Source organism: Pygoscelis adeliae, unplaced genomic scaffold, assembly GCF_000699105.1.
Source record: "Pygoscelis adeliae isolate BGI_AS28 unplaced genomic scaffold, ASM69910v1 Scaffold65, whole genome shotgun sequence".
Lineage (NCBI taxonomy): Eukaryota > Metazoa > Chordata > Aves > Sphenisciformes > Spheniscidae > Pygoscelis > Pygoscelis adeliae.
In genome coordinates this window covers 767,644-786,508 of record NW_008824864.1, presented here as the reverse complement: position 1 = coordinate 786,508, position 18,865 = coordinate 767,644, and the positions used below count along the sequence as shown (strand labels likewise).

The 18,865-nt window shown below is 39.0% G+C and overlaps 1 protein-coding gene across 1 annotated transcript in view; it reads right to left on the bottom strand.

Annotated features, from left to right (window-relative positions):
• Nucleotides 1-18,865, bottom strand: part of NDUFA9 (NADH dehydrogenase (ubiquinone) 1 alpha subcomplex, 9, 39kDa) — a 25,622-nt gene that overhangs the window by 1,633 nt on the left and 5,124 nt on the right. The window contains exons 2-11 of the mRNA XM_009324362.1: nucleotides 18,788-18,863; nucleotides 14,796-14,966; nucleotides 13,903-14,000; nucleotides 13,620-13,711; nucleotides 10,510-10,651; nucleotides 9,280-9,382; nucleotides 8,485-8,552; nucleotides 8,254-8,330; nucleotides 3,501-3,596; nucleotides 1,426-1,492 (exon numbers count right to left, since the gene is read on the bottom strand). Coding sequence (XP_009322637.1) covers nucleotides 1,426-1,492; nucleotides 3,501-3,596; nucleotides 8,254-8,330; nucleotides 8,485-8,552; nucleotides 9,280-9,382; nucleotides 10,510-10,651; nucleotides 13,620-13,711; nucleotides 13,903-14,000; nucleotides 14,796-14,966; nucleotides 18,788-18,863 — 990 coding nt within the window. The remainder of the gene's footprint in view (nucleotides 1-1,425; nucleotides 1,493-3,500; nucleotides 3,597-8,253; nucleotides 8,331-8,484; nucleotides 8,553-9,279; nucleotides 9,383-10,509; nucleotides 10,652-13,619; nucleotides 13,712-13,902; nucleotides 14,001-14,795; nucleotides 14,967-18,787; nucleotides 18,864-18,865) is intronic.

Sequence of the window (18,865 nt, the reverse complement as noted above, 5' to 3'; positions counted from 1 at the left end):
TGTCTCTTGTGTGTGGGGTGGTGGTTGTGTGTGTGGGGGGGGGGGGGGAGTTTTGCACTAGACTGTGAATAAGCTTACCTCCTCTATTACACATACTGTCCACAGTTTTTCACAGTTATTTTCAAACAGAATAGGAAATACTCTGTGGAATATTTCACAGATGGAAAAATGTAAACACAGAAATTAATTGCTTACAGCTATTCAGTAAGCAGCTCTAAGTATAGGATCCGGTTCTCCCAGATTCACAGTAGTACCCTACCTCCAATTAATTTGGGGACAATTAGGTCAAAATAGGCTATTGATACCGCATCATAACAAAAGGCATTAAAACTCCAACTCTGCAAAATAGTTGGGAGAGTACCCGCAACCTTCAGAGAGCAGCAAGCTTAGAGACTGTCAGAGTACATGACTATCTTTGCTAACCTACTACACATATGCCAACAGTTTTGATATTAATACTTGCTAAATCCCATTTTTTCCTCACTTGCAGTTGGTTTTTTGCAAGTTATTTCTCCACCCCCACTTAGACACTCTGAGAAGTTAGGAATAAACATGAAGTTGCAACATGTTCACGAGAAATGCACTCTAATGTTAAGCAAGAATTTGGGCTGTATCCAGCGCTGTCAGTTCAACTTGAGTTGTTAAAAACCCCATTATCTGGATGGTATAAGTGATTTTAATGCATCTAGAGGTACATAAACTCACTAGTTAACCTAAAAGTGGGGAGCACCCTCCCCATCACTTAGCTGCACATTGCACATCCATTCTCTACTTTGGTTTTGCTATTTTCAATAGCATGTGTTTTGGGGGAGGGGGGCGGGGGCACAGCGAAGCATGCCACCTTGACCACTTTTAACACTTAAGAAGGTTGGGCCCTTTCCCCACCCCCATCATGTTACTTCTTGCTACATAACCCTCTCACCAATTGTTTCAACTGCTTTCTTAAACGTAGAGAAGTATGTTAACTATTCTTCCTCCACCAATGCTAGTGGAAAAACTACATCATCATTATGCCTTTTAAAAAAAATTTCTGTTAGTCCCTCCCTCTTACTAAGTCTTTGTAAGACTACACCAGAGGAAATCTCCAGGCTGCTTTGACAGCGTATCCCCTTGTCACTGTAACAGGTCTGGACAAGTAAGCTAAGAGCGAGATTGCAGAACAAGTAGCTGCAGCAATTGTATGGCAGGAACCGTAACCATTTTTGAGGAAGGTCATATACAGACACCTTTTAAAATTTAAATTTTTGTAGTATCCAAACAGTCTGAAAGCAATTCTGTATAATCAAACTCTAGCCATTGAACTGACTGAAATACTACACCACATGATGTACACACACTTCAGCACTCCTTGAATGTAAAACTACAAGTTACAAATACACAATGAAACACTTCCCAAGAAGAATTTGTGGATTGTCCTACACTTACCCGGTCCACTTTGTCTCGTGTTAACCATGGTTCAAATGGATTAATCTCAAAGAATCTTGCAACTAAACTGTAATCAGAAAGAGTATTGCAAAAGTATAGTCATTATCCAGATGCACAGAAGAAAACAAGAACTGGTAAAAATATTTCACACTTAATAGACAGTGAGCAAGAGCTTATTCTGTAGCTGTTCTTGCAAGCTATGAATTCATTAAAGCAGTGAACATGCCAGCCAGCAAGTTCTTAGTTGTGTTTCTGGTAACTTTAACTGTTTGCTACCGAATTATTAGATCTCCTATTCTTTTAGTTTGGAAGGGAATGGAGGAGCAGATATCTAGAAGTAAAAATGAGCGTTAGTGATCGGGGAAAGTAAACCTCCACGTCCAATTCCCCACACACCAGAGGGTTCAGTCTTGCCCCTGCCTTTCCTCCAAACTCTGTTCCCTAATAGTGTAGGCAGTAATCCAATTAGTCACAAAGTTTGATTCAATGCCTCCATGAGAAAACATGCTTGCTGACAACTAAATGAGTTAACAGCCGTACAAACAAGATGATGGAATCTGGAGCAATCTGCATCTATAAAAAGGATAAGGATTAGTACATTCGCAGTTTCCAGAAATGAAGTTTCCCTTGAAAGAAAGAAAATCTGGCAGAGAAAAGAAAATAACACTACAGCTCTTGCTCAGCATCTCAGGACCAACAGTATTCAAGGTAGAATCTCTTACTGAAGTGCTCACCTGGCAGACTAGGGTGTTACTAAGTTACTGCACATAAACAGAACTAGGCTTATCTGCCTTTTAGATGCCCTCTTTTCTCAAAAATACGAAATATCACTTCGTTTAGCCCATAAAGAAAAAAGCATAACATGGACTGCAGCAAATGTGAATAAAACTAATAAGCACCCACATAGCTACTTTTTAACAAGCCGCTCTGTGTCAGCTGAGCCATGTTAACCCGATGCCTCTACAGCCAATTCAGAAACAGCCACAACAGTTGAAGATGTTGTTCTAGCATTATTCATCATCAGTTACATGAATCCAGTGTCCAATCCTATTAGCAGATTGGTAGGAGGGTTCTAACGTTGGTGACTTTTTTAGCTTATTAGTTTGCATTGTACTAAAATTGAGGAGGACCAGCACCCCAAACGCTAACACATCTCAACCATGCCGAGGGCAACTTCTGGAACGGTGTTTACTGTTTGAGGTAGCTCTTCGAAAGGATGCGATTATGCCTTAAGGACTAGGCCCAGGCTCAGATTTACACTGCACTTTTTCATGCACTATTACTCAGTAGCTGCAATTGAGCTTCTACCCTCAGTGCCCCGAGGCCAAAATATACAGCTGCAGAAGAAGCTCAGTGCATCAAAAGCCTTCGCAGTCCATCCACTAGTCAACTGAAGTGATGCTACATCTTTCCCTCCTTATCTCCCAATTTTTTACCATCTTCTAAAGATGTTACTGCCCTCATATCGCAGACAAAGAAATGCTTGCTCACAACTGCACTGCTCAAATTCCCAGGCCAAAACCTCAGTACAAACTTACCTCCAACACTGTCTCAAATCAGTTCAAAGGACTGAACTAGAAAGTCAATCAATACCCATACCTACCCTTACCCCAAGTCTGCTTCCAGGGTGGCCGTGCTCATCAGACTGGAAGGACAGCTGACAATAGCAATATCTCAAGCTGCTGCAGAAAAATCTGTCAGGGCCTACAGTCAGCAACATACACACAGATTTTCCCTGTGGTACTATTAAAAGTTCATTTAGTTTGCTACTGATTGTCTCTACTTAGGACCTTTTGCTACTTCTTAACTCAGCAAAGCCTTTCAATGACTCTGGAATAAATAGTTATGTTACGTTTATTACAAGTACACCTTTCATACCCTAGCTCATCAAATGCAGGCCTCTGCCTGAGCAGAAGACTCAAAGCTAGCTACTAGTACCTAGGGAAAGCCAGTTTCTACAATCCTACCATGTTAAATAACAACTGGCAATATTATCTAACCAATGAAACAGTTATCTATGCTTCTGTGCCACCTGGTGGATCCCAAGCCCTTACTGAAGGAAGGGTCCCACTTACTGGTAGAGAGGACGTGGAAGCGGATAGGGAAGAAAGGTTCGAAAGCAAACTGCGTAGATGTATTCTACCATGTCGTAAAGGAGGTATCGGTTAGGTCTGAAAGAAAAAGCAACAAACATTATAGGTAAGTTCGATATACTTAAATATTTGCAGCAAGAGACAAAAATTTTAAAGCCCTCCACCCCCAAGCCTACCAAGGGCCTGTTTTCTTCAATCTAAATGATTTACCAGATTTGTCATTTTCCTCACAAGAGGGGAACAAATTTTGGCTCTCCAGATTCTGTACTGTTTGAAATAAAGAGAGATTAAATTAGAAAAACATATCATCTGACATCAGTGATGGTAACAGTGTGAGTCACAAATTGCAAAATTGTTTTGTCACTGTGTTGGGTGCCAGTGTCCAGGCACTGGCGGAGGTGGCTGCAGGAGCAGCCTATGTGGAGAGGTCGGGGCTGCCTTGTGCCGGGCACAGCTAGCTCCAGTGGACCCACCGCAGGGCGCACCTGAGCCCCTCAGACAAGACGGTGGCACCTCTGGGAAAACACATTTAAGGAAGGGCAAAAATGCAACACAGGCAGAGAGGAGTGAGGAAAAAAGCGTGAGAAACAGCCCTGCAGACACCAAGGTGAGAGCAGGAGGTGGTGTTCCAGGCACCCAAGCACAGATTCCCCTGTGGCTCATGGAGAGCCCACGCTGGAGCAGGTTTATCCTGAAGGACTGCAGCCTGTGGAATGGCCCATGCTGGAGCTGGGGAAAAGTGTGAAGAGGAAGGAGCGGCAGAGAGGAGTGGTTATGGACTGACCCCATAACCCACTGATCCCGATCCCCCTGCGCTGCTCAGGGAGAGGGGGTAGAGGAGTTGGGAGTGAAGGACTGAAGTTGAGCCTTAGAAGAGGGTGGAGGGGCGAAGGTGGTGTTTTACTTTTTTTGTCTTTATTTCACACTATTCAAATCTATTTTAATTGACAGTAAATTAAATTAATTTTTCTCAAGTCGAGTCTGTCTGGCCCATGACAGTAACTGGCAAGCAATCTCCCTGTCTTTTTCTCAACCCATCAGCTTTTCATACTATTTTCTCCTGCTGTCCTGTTGAGGAGGGGGAGTGACAGCTGGGTGGGCGTCTGGCTGCTGGCCAAGGCTAACCCACCACAATCATACTGAATAAAGTGTATTTTGTGTACTTTTAAAGCACACCTTTAATGTGCCCCCTCCATGCTGACTCAAATTCTGCATACAAGATTTTCAGTGCTGGGACAGGACTGAATTCGTACAAGCCCACTTGGCAGTTTGTAATAGAAGGAAGCCAGAAAGCAAATGGTAAAATTAAGAAAGGTTTGTTAACAAGACATCCCATCTTTGGTAGCAAATGGCTGCAAGGAAATTGATTCACTTGCCTTTGCTCAACTAAGAACATACTGTTCTCTTCAAAAGCAAGAGGAAGAAACTAAGATAAATTTCCCCCAGAAGAATGCATTCCCCCTCTCAAGATGGAGGGAAGGAAGCAGTCAGTCTCCTGCACACCTGCAGTAGTTTAAGAGAAACATACCATTAGGAGTTCCCATTCCTTTTTTGTTCAGACTTTGCCTTAGCATTTTAATACTCTATAGATGGCTCAGACTGAAACATGTATCGCCTTTGGCTTTCAAGGCAACTTGCGGGTATTCCAAAACATTCTGAAAACCTTCACGACAACACACAAGCACACTGCTGAACTCCGGTGTGTCACTTGGTGTTTCAACCTTCAAAATTACATCCTGCTGATCATGATCAAAGCAGCAATGAACACACCAAAAGTGCGTGTCTCCTAACGATTTGCTATACTTTTTCAGCTAAGGCAGAGACCTCAGTGACATGACAGTCATCTTGAGACTGATTACTTCCCAGGTAGGAGCCTCCTAAAAATAAGACTCTCTAGGTTTTTTTTATCTTCAGTCTCCTTTTTTTTTTTTTTTTTTTTTTAAAGAATAGGAGACACTGAATTACTGTTGGAATCTAAACCTCCCCAAAAGTGAAACCATGCTAGAGTAAGACTGTCTAAGTATGCAAAACTTCACACAGTCCAAAAATCCAAGACTATGGTACAAAGAACATGAATTTCAGTTTGATAAACCCAAGATCTCAAAGATATCAAGGTCTGAGGTTGCACGCATGAAAACTGAGCCTTCAATTGACATGTTCTTCAGAAAGAACAGCAATGCTAATAACCACAAACAAAATGTGTTGATAAATGCTGGAAAAAAGACAGAACCCCAAATTACTACTACTTTAGTTTGTAAAAGCAAATTAGGGCAAAACATTCTAATAGATATACTTAAAGGTAGTATATTTGGGAGAATTCAAAAGAATTCAACACTCGAAACTCCTTATCAACTTCATCCAGGTGGCTGGATTATAGAACCTGAGAGATCTGCATTTATGAAGTTACACTAAAGGACTACCATTAAAACAACATGTTAAGTTTTCTTCTGTTAATAGAACTTACAAGAGAAACACAGCAGAAAGTGGTAAATGTCAAATTTACTTACTCAGCTGAAAAAAAAAAAGAAAACCTCCCTTTGTTTTCATTAGCTATTAGCAGGTTTTTTTTACCAGATTTTTTGCCCTTACACTTTAACATCCTCATGCCTATCCAAAGGTAGTATAAGCCAATTTCACTTTTATCCTGATATGTAAGAGCCATGTAAGGATGTGTAGTATAGCCAAACTTAAAAATGTAAAAATAAAGATAAATACTGCTTGTTCCTTTATGAATTACCAACAATACAACTTCACCAAGAATAGAATCACATTGAAGTGTCATTACATTAGCCACAATACTAGCAGACAGCAAGCTCTAGAGAGCACTAGCATTCAGGACAGAAGATTTAACGAGTGGATGAAGCAAAAGCAGTGCCATGGGGGAAAGAGGCGAACAGGTAAAAAACCATAACAAATCTTCAGTCATTCAGAAATAGCAATGATACCACTAGCTGTCATAGTTAAAACTCTATTCCACCGTATAGTAGGAAGGAACAACAAAAACAAAACAAAAAACCCACACCAAAAAAAACCCACCACCAAAACCACAGAAATAGAATGCTCTTTTACAAAATTAGTATTTTAAACTCAAACTGGTAACTCCTTTTAAAAAAATAAAAAAGTGCCTCATACAGCTTCAGTCAAGGGTTATACTGCAGAGTTCCTTTGGTTTTCCAACACTGATTTAGATCTTCAGTTTAGACCATCATTTATTCAAAGTCTTTTCAGTCATTGTTATATGCCTGAAAGTGTATTCCCTGCAGTGAGAGCCTGGCATACTTGCTTGAATTCCTGCCTCTGAAACCTGGGCACTGAACTCCTGGCCTTCTGTAAATTGCCAAAAAAATGACACTTTGAAACTGCAAGAATACATTCAAAGTTCAGCCAGTTGCCCTTCCATTTGGCTGCAGTGTTCTATTTAGTGTGCAATTCTCAATTTATCCTGCTGTTGGAGCAGTTGCTTCTGCTGAGACAGCAATGAACCTAAAAACAGGCGCCCCTCCTTCCTTTTGTGGCAGGCGGCTTTGGGTACATATTGATCCATCTTCAAGTTTGCCCCCAAGAGATAAGATAGTCACTCAAAGGTCTAATTTCATCACATTTTGTGGTTTTGCATTATTTGTGTCCATCTGACACCTACATATCTATTCTCTTTGATAAAAAAAGTGGTTTTGAATGGCTGCCTAGCATTTGTTTCCACTTGTTCTTTAGCGTGACACTTCGTATCATCCCAGTGCTTTGAAAGCAACCTCAAGTTACTTAATAACCTTATTGCTGCTGTTAGTAGTCCTTTCAGACCATTGTTAGCTTCTTTCTCTTATTTTGCTAGTTTTTGAGCAGAAGTTCCTCAGCACGATCCAAAACAAGTTGAAGACCTACTTGCTGCCTTTTCCAGAACACCAGCATACAGCACACCTAGCCTAGCTGCCAGGATAACATCTTCCTCAACAGCTCAGTTACAGCACTGAAGAAAGTGAACACGAGTAAAAGACATGAGTAAAAGACGAACCAGCAATGATCTCTGCACTACGGGAATAAAGAGCTGTCACTGCAACAGCATCACAAAACGAACACGGAAAAAACTATGTAATCTCAGATAAGCCTTTTGCAAAATCCAGGTACTACGCACATTTTCAGTGTATAAGGGGGGAAGACAGAGATATGCATGCAATAGAAAAAAAAGAGAGCTCTTCAGCATCATTTGTATCTTGACTAATTAGCAACTGTTTTCTCTATCAATGAATCTAATGTTCCTTTTACCACATATATGAATGAAGACCAGTTCCAGTGCTACGTTACAGTATCAAAACATGGACCCATTACCTTGGCATTTGCCACGTTATTTATTCTTAATGCTAATGAACTATTCTGACTTCGAGCTTCTGCACACAAAATATTCCAGAAGATTCACTATCTCTATCCATTCTAATTCCAGGTGGTTTCCACACAGCTTTAGCAGAATTTTCTCCAAATCTATGTTGTCTAGCATGTTTCCCAAGACTGCCTATTTCTTTGTGTGCACATACATAACATTAAATGCAAAGGGGCCCAAACTAGGATTTTCAGAGTACTCACAATAACAGCTTGAGTCATTTTTCCTCCCAAAAAGGAGGTGGAATTTATTGCAGCTCAAACTGTGTGCATGGATGGAGAAATTAAATGTACTGTGCAGCATGCCAAAAAATGACACCAAAAAGAAGTACTTCAGATAATTAGAATCAGAAAAGTAACCTACCCAGCCAAGGCGTATGTTTTTCCTTTAGCATCGGGATCCTTCACTGCATTAATAATTGCCTTTGCTACATCAACCACCTGTGAGAAACAAATTCAGACAATTACCAATAGAAAACAGTAATGCATGCACACACTCATCTTTAAGAAATGATTTCCAGGGGGAAAAGAAGAAAGCCCAACACACACACCCCCACAGAGGATTTGGGATTGTCTTGTTTTATTGAAAACTTACATATACCGGTTGCTTCACTGTTTTTTTGCCAAGAGAAATAAGAGGCACACCACCGAACCAGCGCATGTCTGATAGAAAGACACATACATAACTTGAGAATAAAATCTGTGAATCCTTTCAGTAAGAAAATAACCAATATATTTTGCACTATACTGAGTGTGGATCTCTTCTGAAAACTGACAACTTTAAAAAAAACAAAATAGAATTGGGAAGAATTACCATCCAATTCCAGTAGCGCTGTTTTCAACGCAAATTTAGTTTTCTTATTAACGATGATGGGAAGGCTGTATTTACTGTTTACTTAGAGTGGTTCAGAGATATCTCAACTTTGCAAGACAGAAACAGATTCCACTCTACCCTGTCTAGCAATTTTGTTGGTGATACATCACAGGCATTACTGTTGCTTCTGAGCCCAGAACAACTCAGGTCAATTTTTACATTTGAGCATTACCAACTTGAAAAACTACTTTCAGGGTAAACTACTTCGAGGGTTAAGATGACCAGACCTTAACACAGAACAATCTAAATAAAAATCCAGTACACATCCCCCCCCCCCCCCCCAAAAAAAAAAAAAAAAAAACAAACCAGCAAAGTCTAACTAGATTCAGAAAGAATTCAGTCATGAGATGAAAATTTATTATGCTTCCCGTAACACACCTCCAGCTAACAAAATACAGTACATTTCTGATCAAAACATACCTCTCTGCTTTTCAAAAGCAAATCACATTTTCCCCTCTGTTCTCTACAGACACGTATACAAATCATACATGGTTTTATTATTTCAAGAGTACCTACTTGCATAATGATTGAGAAATCGGTCCTCTCTCCCAAACATCTCAGAGGGCTTCAAAATTATAGCATCTGGAAATTCTTCCCTCACTGCTTTCTCTCCAACAGCCTATCATTCAATTAAAATGAACACATTCATTAGATCCATTCTGAACAGACCAGAAGAGGATGCCTTTTCAGAGCTTAATGTATCCTGACTACAGCACTGAAAGAAATGACACCATGAGTAGCACAAAAATTATTTATATCTGAGCCATTTGATCTTTGAGATGCTATGCTAAGATAAAGGTGTCACAGAACGTCCCAAAAGTCCCATAAACATGTAGGTCATGTCTTCTATTTGAGATACAATACAGCCTCACTAGTGAAGTGACAAAGTTCAAAAAGGAAGAAGCCTAACCTAAGTACTTCTCTTGCTTATGTCAGACCAGAGCTTGGAAGAAAACAGAAGGTTTACATAACCCCTACTACATTATCAGAACACTCCAAGAACTGCTTAAGTACCGTTAGAAATTTCAGTGGCAGCTATCCACTTTCCACATGGGACTGGCCAATACAGGAAGGCCTAACTATCCTATGGAGTTGTTACACACTGAGAGCTACCAAATTTTAACCCTGGTTTTAAAAAATTTTTATACTAAAGACAAGGCAGAGTACAGTGAGCTCAAACAAAACAAAAATAGCTGAAACTGGGACAATAGCTATATTAAAGAGAGAAAATCAGTAATAGAAAATTATACCTCCTAATAAGGAAAAAAATAATAGAATACCAAAACGAGATTTTAATTTTTTTTTTTGCTACAAGAGCAGGTAACAATCCTAATCCAAGGGCCTGTAATAGTGATACTCATCTGTCTTTGAAGCATTCATTTTGGCATCAACTACTTACTTTGCTAGGTCATTCCAGCCTTAGATATTAGGCCTGATATCTGATCCCAAACCATCAAACTAGCTCCTCTTTCTTAATGACAGAAATTTTAGATGTGAAGATATTCAAGGAGAGAAGAGAGGACAAGTTTTTAGGAATACAAGATCTATTTCCCTTCAAAGCACATGAAGTACTAAGGAGGATTTCTAGCTCCAATAAGCACAGTAACTCAAAAATTCCTCAGCTGCAGAAAACATTCCATAGTAAATTCATACACTGATTTCCTTCAAACAGACCCAGTTGGGAAAAAAACCACCAACAAAAAAGTAGGCTCTCGAAAAATATATTCAAAAGGATTCCAGACTTACTTTACTCCTGAGGTATTTGGAAGGACTCTTCATGCTAGCATTCAGGTGAGAGATATGAATGAGTGTTTCCACACCAGCTTCCCTAGTTATCTGCGCAATACTTGTGGGAATATTTACAAATTCATCTTCAAAATTGAAGTTTCTAAAACAAGGCAAAAAAGAAATTTTACTTTAAGAGCAATCAACAGCGGCTGCCTACCAACCAGATAGCAATCATTACGTATTACTTGAATATATTTCAAAAACCTATCTTCACGCTCTTTGTTAGAAACAAAGTTTCCTTTTATGAGGGACTCTTCATATAATAAAAACTAGAGGCAAGTGAAATGCAACAGTAAGCTTCAATTACAGCTTTAGTACTGTCTGCTTTTTCACCTGTTAAGATTAAATCAGTATGAGAAATTCTCTTGCCCACTTGTGACAAATAGAAAACTCTTCCCAAGTGAAAACAGATTCATTTTTTTTTTTTAAGAGATGTGCTGCATCTTGAAATCTGAGCAAAGCTGTCTTTTTACACCTGTTCAAAATCTGACTTGATTTGATGCACTCCATTACACTACAAAGGAGCTCAAAAATTCTGAGCAGCCTAAGCTAGGGTGCCCAGTGCTAGGCATTGGAGAAGTGGACAAAAACAGACCAAAGAACACACAGGTGTTTATGCAAATGGAAAAGTTTACATTGACAGAACAGTTAGAACCATTTCATAGCAGCTGTAAGGGACTTCAAGGAGAAGCAGGCAGAAAGAACAACTCCACTCACTTTATGGCATTCAAGGGGCCTAAATTAGGGGGTTCGACTGTAATCTAGTTTGGCATCTGATCAAGAACAATACAGAAGCTCTGTCTCCAAGCAGAACTGACACTATAGGCTGGCAACAATCCCAAAATTCTTTCCAACTATCCCAAGACTACAAGAAAGAGAATTGGCTTCTCATGTCTTTATATTGTCCTTGTAAGCACCCCGCTCCATCTTTTCCATTTGCTTTGGGTAACAAACATCTCGTCCAAATGCCTCTCTCTCTCTGTCCTTATCTACTCCCACAGCTCTTCAGATCCCACTGGAGTCTAAAGAAAGCCTTAAAAATAAAAAGTTATTTTTGACCCTTCAATAACTAATCTGATCCTGGGAACCATCACTCCTGTTCTACTCACAAAAATAGATTTTAGAAACACACAAGAACAAACAACATCCCTCCTGTAACTATGGAGTTTTCAAACAACATAGTATACACAGATGAGACTGTACACTAATACTAGGCAAGGAGGAAAGTATTTAATGGCAGGCTTTACTTTTTTTGACTGATCTCTACTTCTAATCTTACTTTTTTTTTCCCCCTGCTTAAGTTTTTCAAAGACTTTGGGATGATTACAATGGTTAGTCTGACCTCATATTTAACAGACCATAGAATTTTATCTCAGGATTCCAGCACCACCATTGATACAAACACGTATAAAATACATAATAAGAACATTTGTGCAACACAGGGGTAAGTTTTGGAACGTCCAATAGTCTTTAACATGTACCAAGACTCCTCTGCTTTTGAATCTGTTGAAACTGACCAAAGTGACAAGGTTTGGGCATTTTTAACTAGAATGAAACTTTTTGTTGTCCTCACACTCCCTTTCAATAACAAAGAAACCCTCCCTTATATAAATCATACTTTTTATACGAGTCCAGAAATTTTAAAGGGGAAGTACACATGAAATACATATCTGAAAGATAAATAGAGATTACATTGTCCTTGGGCCAACTGTACAGACTTTCTTTTCTTCCCTCACTCCCACATTACAAAGAAATTTCTTCTGTTTTGACAGCAATAAGCATTTGAACTCTTACGTTCATAATTTAGTAACAGTACAAAACAATCTTGACAGGTTGGTTTGTACATTTTTGTATCTTCTTCAGACTTCAGGATATAGGTAAAAAGAACCAAAAAACCTTGTCAGATGCACAAGACAGAAGTTACTTTAGGATTGGTGGGCTCTTCCCCACGTAAATTATGTTATAGACTCCAACAGTAGGACAAGGACCTAAGTGACTATCAGAAAAAGAAAGTACCTCTACGAATTTGAATGCAAAATCAAAGTGTCTCCCAGAAGTTATGTACAATACTTGACTAGACAAGAAGCAGCTGAAATAGTATGTCTGTTGGCAAGCACCTATTTTAGGAAAAATAATTGTACAGTTTGAGACTACTAATTCTATTCTATTAATACAATTTACTAATTCTACAATTTGAACACCAAATGGCTGTTCACAAAAAAAGAGCAACAAAGGCATTAGGCTTGTAAACATAGATGAAACTGATATCTACATTTGTTTCTGTCTACTACGATAGCAAAATTATGTACCGTATAAAGGCAAGCCACACAACTAATCAGTTTTTGCCTGGCAGCTCTGCACAAAGCTTTAATTAAAGTGGACATAACTGCACGCACACACACAAAAAAAAAGAAGAGGATATTACAGGTACTTTTAACCTAAAATAAATATGGGATTTTTTTAAAACGGATTTCAAAAAGGAACTATTTTTAAAAAACATCACAAAAAAATGCTTATGTAGCTAATAGTGTCTGTGCCAAAATTCTATCAAGGAATGATGTTATTAATCATAATCTTAGGGACTCTCCATTAGCTATTCCTGTTTATTAACATTTACCAGAGAATAGGAAAAGCTTGATCATAGCTTATTCTAGTAGGCTACAATTTATCACTATGCTGAAGCGACAGGACAAAAGCCCACTTCTGTAATAATGTAAATACGAGCTCACAGAAACTGGTGAGCCTCTGTCAGCTATAGGAAGGCACCCATGAAACATCTGTAAGGTGTATGAAAGCAGCACAGTGAACTCTGATAGAACAAAAGCTGTACACTAGAAAATTATAGAAAGAATGCACTTTTCAAGAGCAGATCATAACCAGGACTCTAGTTAAACATTTAAAGAAATGGAAGAACTTTTATATGCAAAATTTCAGTTTTGCCTTTTCATAGAAGCCAAGAATAACGTCAGTGTCACTGCATACTGAACATATGCTGTAAAACGTGGCTACAATGTCCAATACCTGGGGCAAATCTATCTATATAGGGGGGGAAAAAAAAGGAAAATTACTTTGTTTCCCATTCCTTTCCAACAAGATTAATGACCACATTGCTGTGTTCCACGGCTCTTCGGATAGAGTCTTTGTCCTTACAGTCCCACTCCTGTAACCAGAGCATCAAATGGGAAAAAGATGAGATAATGTGTAAATAGGCATAATCAAAGAAAGCTCTTTCACACCATTTCCATTTAGAGGCTAAACAATAGCTGGAGTTCTGACTTTGAGAATGATTAACAGACTTCCTTGTATAGCAATGGTATTGTATTTGATCTAAAGCCAAAGCAAAAGACTTACTAAGAAGAGAAGTTGCCCCAGGTCACCCATCGGCCGCAGATACATAAGGTCATACTGATCACAGCGATAGGGTATGATTACTTGAGATCCAATGCGACCTAAGCGTTCAAAAAAACGTTTCATTTATCTCAAACTACTACATAACTTTAAGTAGATGAATTTCTGAATATACAACACTTCCTTTTTTCCCTAGCATTAAAGCACAACAAATACACATAGATATCTTGAATAGTTATCTGCAAAGCTAAAAGTAGAATAGAAGTAAGTTTTTGAACCTACATCATTGGAATTCTTAAGCAGGGACATATTTGAGTGTTTGGGCTTGTAAGACAAAATATAGAAGCTTGCAAGAAGCTTGTTAACAAACAACAACAAAAAAATCACAGTGTGCGCTATAAACATGGTATAGTACCTAAAATGTGTCACATCTAAGGATATTTGCTTTTTTTAAGTTGCATGGAAAGGAGAAGGAAAAAAAAGCAAGAGTTATTTTCTACAACTTAAATTCAAACAGGCAATTTTAAAGAATTCCAATCAAATTCCTGCAAACATTTCAGTAAAATGTCCTAATAAGGCCAAAACCAGAATAATCAAATACGTGCTGTACCTTTCCTCAGATCTGCATTTTACAGACTGCAAAACAGTACTTGAAGGAGACTTATTTTAATGACTTTAGCAATCTTCAAAAGCTTCTAAATTTCCTAGATTAAACCAGTTTTCACTGTCACATCTTGGCACTTTAGCAGGCCAAACACTATGAAAGTCTCACACAAAACACTTTTAAGATCCAAAATGCCAGAGACTTCTAAATTATCCTGCAACCTGAAGAAAAACTACAGTTTTGTTAAACACTTAATTTTTTTTTTTTAATTAGTGCTGCTGTGGAACATTACCTAAACGGTTGACAACATATCGTCCTAGGAAACCTGTAGCCCCAAAGACAGTGGCCACAATGCCACTAACAGAGGATCGTCCACTTCTTCCATGAGGGATCACCGCATGATGAACTTGGCGGTGCTGCTGCAACACAGATGGTGCTGCAGCTAACACAGAAATGCCAGGGCCTACAACACAAAACGGGAGAGAGCATGTGATATAAGCTAAAAGTTAGCAGTCTCAAACCATAGTTAATGTTTTTTTTCTCATTACAGATCCATTTTCTCTAATCTTCCTCAGCAAAATGTCCCATGTCGAGACTCCTGACAGGCTATTTCAGAGACATCTGGACCGGTCAGAGGACAGCAGGCTTGAGGGAGCTGTTGATGAAAGTCAAAGACCAAACTAAGACACGAAAGGAGCAGACTAAGGTTATCGGTTCCTAAACAGCAAGTAAACTTTAACTGGCTAGCATTAGTACTTGATGTATAAGGTGAAGCACAGAGGTTAAGCAAATAAAGAATACTTGCTGCAGGCAGGTCCCACCTGAGTACATCCACATCCTGCTCCCAGGTCTGGGGACTGCAGGACAAAGACCTCAGAATCACTCTAGATGCAGTTAACCAGTCTTTTTACATCAGTCTAAATATAGCAGACCCAAGTGTTGGAAGAGGCAGCAATCCTCCTATATCGTAGCTCTGGAGTGAAGGGGAATGAAGAGATGCAAAGAGCCAGATACACGATGCACAGAATATTGCCTCAAAGCTGTTCCTTTTCTCAAGGAGCTACAAAAACTTGAAAGTCACGGAAATAGGACATCACTAGGATATTGACATAAATTGACAAGGTAGCTCCAATAGGGGAGTTTGAAAAGAAGAAACATATGTCCTCTCCAACCAAGTTAGCCAAAAGCAAGAAAAAAACTGCTCATAAGAGATTTTTGAAATTAGAAGCGTTTAGTGCTACTACATGTCCATGCTCATAAAAAGAAAGGAACAGATGAAATACAGAGTGCACGAACACACTACAGCCATCTGGCTGTTGACAAGAGCAGACCATAAGAGCTGTCATTGGAAAACTAGCTTGAGGATATAACAGAAATCCAGTAACTGACCTTCCAACTTTTAGTAAGTCATGGCCATAAGCATTTTCTGAATAAGAATAAGCAAGTCCCCATATAAATCTAAGTAGCAAGAATCATAATGAAAACAAGATTAGTATTTGATATCAGAATGACGGATGCAACAAATTAGGAAACAACAGAAAAAAAAATCCCACTTGTACACTGAAGGAGTACATTTTATCCGGATATGATTAGGTATTACCACTTACGCAGTGGCACTGACATTGTAGTTAAGAAGATCAAAAGGACAGGGTATGTTTGGACATAAATTATATTTTGTTAGATCAGCAGCTGACAGAATTCAAAGCAGAAAATCCAGCAAGATTTCAGTGCCTGAAGGAAGCATTTCTCTACCCAAAAGTTTGTCTATCCCTCTTCTCTCCATACCCCACAAATTGGAACAATAAACGATACCACATCTCCAATTTCGTCCTGAAAGGTAGTTTGACACCCACTTAACTAAATAAAGCAATCATACATATACACTTGTACTTATCAAATTAATATACTATGCCTAGAAACTATACTCCAATTGGTTGATAGAAACAGGACAAAATAAGATATTACCTACGCAAACTTCAAGTAGGTATAAGACTTCCTAAAAAGCAACTCTCCTACAAAATAGGTCCAAGCTCAGGAACAGTTAAACCGGGCATGGTATCTTGTCTTAAAGTGGCAGATATGCAGGGCCTCTCCATTACTGAAGCAGAGACCTTGAGACTAACTATGAGAAAGAAGGAAAATACATGCTATGATAAGCACCCATTAAAAAAAAAAAAACCAACACAAAAACCCCAAACAAAAACACACATGCAAAAAAAAAACAACCCCACACTGTTTGCCAAAGATCTGCTGGAGTTTAATAGAAGTACACACTCCTGTGGCATCCAATTAATGTCTAAAGACCTGACATGCAGTTTTAAAAGTGACACAATAGGTTCATATTAAACTTTATAATACCTCAAACTGAAATTTTAAGGAACATGCCAACTCATCACTGCCATATTCACCACTTAACTTCACTCTCTGCTTTTTCTATCATCCAGTTAATTCAACATTGCCCTCTAAAATCTTTGTGTATACTTCTGCAGAATTACAGGGAAGGCGAAGACAACCATTTCAATGGATTTCCAATACAGCACATCTTACAACACATTACCACGCTACCCTTACAATGTTATCTGACATAGACTACACAAACATACACAAACTAAAAACCTAGCCCATACCCTAGGTTTTTACATTCAAAACTCTTGGAGAGGTGGGTTGTTTGTTTTTTTTTTTCTTTATTCTTTTAAATGACAACAATGGAACAAACTTGCAAATGAAATCAGTAGTGTATACTGAATATTCTGTATAGAATAAAGCCTGTAGCTATGTAAAGGGTAGCTGGAAAGTGGAGATTAACCAAGCTCATTACAAGTTTAAGCGTAAAGGATAACACTGAGGGAGACAGTTGGATGATCTTCTTACCTTCATTCTTGTAGTGTTCTAATAACTAGGGTTTTGTTATTTAATTTATTTTTTAGGAAAAGCAGACTCACAGAAAAACGAATGGGCTCTTTATAACCAACAGGATTCCTTCAAGTATGCAAAAAAGCTACATGGTATGCTGAGATGGTGAAAGAGAAAGCTTGATGGCCCATACTCCTCAGTGCTTTGCTTACATACACTTCTCTTTCTAAAGGTTTGTAAAAAAAAAAAAATACACAATATTCATATTTACAGAATTAACACTATCCCTGTCACTTTTAGATAGGAACACATTTCAGTCCTTACAATATAAAACCTAAAAGCAACAAGATTTCAGTCCACTGTGAGCACCTGTTGAAAAAAGTATTATTAAACAGATCAACCCATGTAAGAATGACAAGAAAGTTAATCTGAAAAAAAATTATACATGTCTCTCAGCTACTTTGTGGCTTTTTTGCTGTTATTTCTGCAAAAATTATTGGTGACAAGCTCTTCATGATGCTATCAGTGTCACACTAACAAAGAACATCCAATTACTGTTTTGTATTCTCCCATCTTTGTGTGTACACCTGTTGTTGCTTGCCTTACATGGTAAGGCCTTTAGTGGTGTACATCTCTTCTTGTTCCACAACTGTACAAGATGTGTCACAAATTATCACCATCTATGGCTATATGCCCAATTACTACTACACTATAAAAAAAAGTTGAGATTTAAGCGTATCCATGAGACTCAAAGAAAGCAGGCTAAAGATCCTCACACTGATTCACAACCAATAAAGGGCCTTCGACATGGTGTGGAGCCCTATCAAAACGCAACATTTAGTAACTCAGGACAACGCAACTTAATAGAGCCATACAGCTTTCACAGCCCACGTTAACACCTCCAGACTGAGCAGCACTGCTTAAAGCTCTGTGCTCCTGTGTAACACAGGCATGCACAGGGATTCTCTCCCAGAACAGCAGAATTTCATCTTCTTCACTAACCAGAATCTATTTGTCAATGGAAGTTTACTTTCGCAATTCGTATTTGAAGCAGTTTATGAACACTGGTTTGAATTAAATCTCAAATATCCAGTAAACCAGAACCATCTTTTTCTTGAAAAGACACATCGCTCAATTAAAAGTACTCGAGTATGCTTATAGACCACGGCCAAAATATCAAGGTCACCTAAGAAATCGTAAAAGGAACCCAAACTTTTAGCCTTCAGGGCAGCATTTCATTTGCTGAGATTTTGACAGTCCCAGCGAGACAACCTACTGTACAGCTACACCGGTGGGCCGATCCAATCCCATGCAGCCCTTTGGGCTAAAAACCCCAGTTCCCTAAGGAGAAGGAAGGCAGAAACCCGACCATTTCTGCCGCGAACAGTTATTTTAGCTGCTTTTCAGCCGCTGCCCTGTGAGCTCCCTCACGCCGCTCTACTCCGAGGGCGCCGCGGTGAAAGAAGGCGGGCCCGCGGGCAGGCGGCTGGCATAAGCACCGTCCAGGCT